A 4,844-nucleotide genomic window follows, 5' to 3' on the forward strand; every position below is an offset into this window, starting at 1 on the left:
AACTTTGCATCAGCTTAACTGATTTCTGCTTTTACCTCTGTGTGAATTGTGCATATACGGTGACAGTTATTAGAAATATTTCCTATATAGAGTGCATACATGTTTCTATTACTCATATTCCTCAATTGCTTAGCCTATTTTATAAACAACTTTAAACATTGTAAGCCCTGTAATCTCCTCATTCAGTGCAGCTGCCTCCTCCCTGGGGTTTCTGAGGTCTCAGGATGTGGTTTTCACACTGTGTATCTTGTACAGTAATACACGGCTGTGTCCTCAGATCTCAGGCTGCTCAGCTCCATGTAGGCTGTGCTCATAGACCTGTCCCTGGTAATGGTGATTCTGTCCTGAAACTTTTGTGCATAATTGGTGTTACCATTGTAAGGTGTGATCCATCCCATCCATTCAAGCCCTTGTCCAGGGGTCTGTCGCACCCAGTGCAAGTAGCGGTAGGTGAAGGTGTATCCGGAAGCCTTGCAGGAGACCTTCACTGAGGCCCCAGGCTTCTTCACCTCAGCCTCAGACTGCACCAGCTGCATCTCGGAGTGGGCACCTGTGGAGGGGACACAGGAGTGGATAAAGCCCCCTTGACTGGACTCAATCCCCTTCTCATCACTGGGACCTGAGAGCCCCCCTTACCTGTGACTGCTGCCACCAAGAAGAGGATCCAACAGGTGCAGTCCATGGTGAGGAGCTGAGCTCTCAGGGGATTCTCTAGAGGAGGGATGTGGTTGTTGGGGGATGCTCTCAGGGCACAGACATCCATATTTACCTAAGTGGATCTCAGGTTATTTGCATATTGATGAGACAGAGCATTTCATAGCTTAAAGCCTGACTGATGATAAGAAAGGGAAGATAAATGACATATCAGCCTTACTAGAGTGAGATGCTGATGGTTTAAGCCCAATCCTGCTTGAAGAAATGAATGCCCTGTTCCATGTATGAACATTTGTGTACAGAGGTCCTTTCACTGAAGAATCAGCCCTGTCAGAACAGGTTCCTCACTGTAAATATAGATTTTACAAGCATAGAGACCACCTCTATGATTTCAGGAGCAATCAATCTCCATGACACAGAGCAGGTGCCTTGGCCCTATCCTGGACCCTTCAGGAACAGCACAGCTCACTGGTGACTCTGAGAAAGTGATTGCTGATGTCCCACATGAGTATCCAGCAGTTCCCTGTGAGAGCCACTGGGCACTCTTTAGACAGTGTCTCCGTCACCTGCCTGGTGTCTTGATCCCCCAGGCTCTTCAATAGAAACACTCTTGGACTCTTGGTCTACAGGTTATGAACTCATGATCCCAAAATAACTTCCAAGGAATTTGTGTTATGGATAATTGTGAGTTTTATTTCCAATTCCATTCAGTGAGCACTGAAACCATGAGCAGTTTGTGTTGACTTTTATATGAAGAAGTTCAGTTATATTTGACATCTAGAATGCTGGCCACACCAGTGAGAAAAGTCTGTAGAGTGGTCCGCACAGGTCAGAAATTAGAAAGTGGTATATTTACAAGTTTGCAAAACCGGTAGACATTCAGCATATTCAGCATTCAGCCCTTTCTATTTCTTCAGGGAAATAGAGGGGTTATATCTGTATGGAAAATGGGACAAGGAGTTTTCAGCTGCTTCTCCTGGGGAGCTGCTATTGAAATCACTCAGGTGATGCTTTGACACAGGATTGTGAAGAGGACGTTCAGCCCCGGTGGTCGCTGTCAGCAACACGGGATGCTCAGCCCTGGTGGGTGCCTTTGTTGCTGTTTTGCCCACAAGAGATTTTAGACTGTCAGGTGCTGCAGGCAGGTGAGTTTTTAAACCTCAGATGAGGAAAATTCATGACCACATAGAAGATGAGAAAATTGAAGACCTCACTTCATCAAGCGCATTCCACTGATGAGAACTGTTTACACAGAGAGCCAGGGATGAACTGGGAAGAGGAAGGGGCTGGGGAAGATCATCCATAGAAGGACACATCCATCATGCTTGAACTCCTTGTGGAAGGAGGGTTTAAATGTTTGTCCTCAGCTAATCAGGGGTATTTCAAGACCTTCACAAGCTTTCAGAGAAAGAGTTTTCATGAACAAATGCCCATACATTACTCAGAGTTATATTTTTTCATATATATTCTTCCTCTCTAGGCAGCACCGCAACAGGATGTTCTCAGAATTCTCTCTGATCCTCCTTGAGTTCCTGGTGCAGCTCCTGGAGGAAAAGCCTGCATGGGGTGGGAGCCCTCCTCATGTGCAGCCCTGAGGCTGTCCCGTCACCTCACCCACCACTGCCCTTCAGTCACTTGGTCAACATTTGTGAGCTAATGTTCCTGAAACATGTGGTTTCACACAGTATATTCACAAGGTAACAAAATACTTAAGCTCTGTCTGTTTCCACAGGCACATATTCCTTTCTGGAGCAGAGGTGGGTCTTGAGTGTGTGGTAGTGGATAGTTAGTGAGAGGAGGTTTACGTGCATCTTGTCATCTCCCAGCGTGTATCCACCATGAGGCTGATACCCACAAGCAAGCAGATGGACTTGCTCAGCTGGAGGATGACAAATATTTTCATAACCTGTGACCTCAGTGGTGCTCTTTTCCTGCAAGACCAATCATGATTATCCCTCTGGCTAATGTGCAGTCAGCAAGGGCGACCACTGCCCACCTCTGAGGGCTCCCTCCAGGGTCCACCCACTTTGTAAAGGGAAGCTTTTGTTCCTGCCTGGGTCCCATGCATGTGTTTGCATTTGCTGCACAATCCGCCTTATTCAGAACCACCACCCAAGAGCTTACGGTGTATCTAATCCAACTCTAAGGCATTATACATGAAGTCTCTTATTGTCAGGTTTGCCAACTCTCATTAAAGGATTTTCATTATGAGATTGACCAGAACTTTCTGGCCTTTTAGAGATATGAACCTGGCCGCAATGTTGTGGAATCAGGAGGACCAGAGAGATCCTATATACAGGAGGATATCTTTATTAATGAGCGCACTCAGACCCAGCAGACTCAACAAACAAAGACTGGGTGCAGAACAAAGACAGCACTTGACTTTCAAACACGCTTCACAAAATGGGGTGGGCTAGCTTGAAGCAAGATTAGAGTGGCACAAAAGCAGGGATACAGAGGCATTACAAAGACAGTTAGTCACACTGTAGCAGGTTCATAACTCAGGATTGCACATGATCATTGCTATGCAACCCAGATGTCTGTTATCTAGGTTTTGCTCTAAACAGCCTTGCACTGTTTTATCTCGTGACCCTCACTATCGTGCCTAGACCGCTGTAGTTCAGGCCTGCTCAGGCTTCTCATTACCTTCATTGTACTTCTTAGATAAAACTGAATACTTGAAGTTACTAGTAACATAGAACAAGAATCTATAAACTCATACCATAAAACAAAGGAAAAATTCTTTTTCTTCTCCCTATGTTGAGGGAGTGCTGGAGGAGTCTCAGACGCACATTAGATAATATTATTAAGACTTTTCCTGGGTCTGGGCTGTGCTTATTGCTGCCTCTGGGATAAGTCAGCCTAATACAGGAAAGTTTATTTCTCTTTTTTTAATTTTTTTTTTCAATTTCCAGCCTCACTAAAAGGTTAAAAATGTTATTCTCTGGGAAGGGGCATTGTAAACCAGAAGTAAGAAAAACTCCAAATTAATATATATTTTGTGGATTTTGGAAGAAAGTGCTCAAATAGTAATAGCCTCAACTCACTTTCCCTCTGACTAACATCACTTCTAGAAAGCCATTGAAAATACCTGGGTGTTCCGAGATCATTTAGGTTTGTTATATTAGAGGATCATCAGAAAAAGAAAGAACCAAGGGTCTGTGTAGACTCATCCATTGTAACTGATTTGTGCTTGTGGTGCAGGATGGTCATGGTGGAGGAGGCTGTGCCTGTGCAGGGCAGGGAGTCATGGGAATTCTCACACCTTCTGTGCAATTTCTTTGCAAACCTAAAACTGCTCTAAAATAAAATTTATGGTAAGTAGTGACAGAAACATTTGAAAGACAATTTTGCCTCCTTTTAAGAATCATACTTACCCTTAACACATGATCAAATAACCTTGCTCCAAATTATTTATGCATCTAATTTGAACTGTTCACAGTAGCACCTTCATGGAATGCTTGTATCAACTTTATTGAGTGTGGCCTTTCCCACTCTGTCAATTTGGCTTATATGGTGGCTCTGGTGGCTCTTGAATGGAATATTTCTCTTACAGTTAGACTGTGTTTCTGTTGTTCTCAAATATATAACCCATTTTCTAAACAGTCTTAAACTGAATAACTCCTGACATTTCCTCAGCCCAGCACAGCTGAGTCCTCCCTCAGGGTTTCTGACACTCTGAGGATGTGGTTTTCACACTGTGTCTGCCGCACAGTAATACATGGCCGTGTCCTCAGATCTCAGGCTGCTCAGCTCCATGTAGGCTGTGCTCGTGGATGTGTCGGCGGTAATCGTGACTCTGCCCTGGAACTTCTGTGCGTAGTTTGTTATACCAGCAACAGGGATAATCACTCCCATCCACTCAAGCCCTTGTCCAGGGGCCTGTCGCACCCAGCTGATAGCAGAGCTGTCGAAGGTGAATCCAGAAGCCTTGCAGGAGACCTTCACTGAGGCCCCAGGCTTCTTCACCTCAGCCCCAGACTGCACCAGCTGCTCCTGGGAGTGGGCACCTGCGGACACAGTAGAGAATGACAGTCCCCTAAACTGGAAAAAAATCCCCTCCTCAGCCCTGGAACTAGTTGGCCCTTTACCTGGAGCTACTGCCAGCAAGCAGAAGATCGTCCAGGTCCAGTCCATGGTGAAGAGCTTTCCTCTCAGGGGCTTCTGTAGAGAAGGGATGCGGCTGTTGG

At 45.4% G+C, this 4,844-nt stretch overlaps 2 gene segments (V, D, J or C); both read right to left on the reverse strand.

Annotated features, from left to right (window-relative positions):
• Nucleotides 1-233: 233 nt before the first annotated feature.
• LOC115891990 lies at nt 234-723 on the reverse strand. The segment is given in 2 exon segments: nt 234-550; nt 637-723. Coding segments are annotated over 2 exon segments (363 nt in total).
• Nucleotides 724-4,347: 3,624 nt separating this feature from the next.
• Nucleotides 4,348-4,844, reverse strand: LOC104673277. The segment is given in 2 exon segments: nt 4,348-4,664; nt 4,746-4,844. Coding segments are annotated over 2 exon segments (363 nt in total).

The sequence above is a fragment of the Rhinopithecus roxellana genome, chromosome 5 (genome assembly GCF_007565055.1).
Source record: "Rhinopithecus roxellana isolate Shanxi Qingling chromosome 5, ASM756505v1, whole genome shotgun sequence".
Taxonomy (NCBI): Eukaryota; Metazoa; Chordata; class Mammalia; order Primates; family Cercopithecidae; genus Rhinopithecus; species Rhinopithecus roxellana.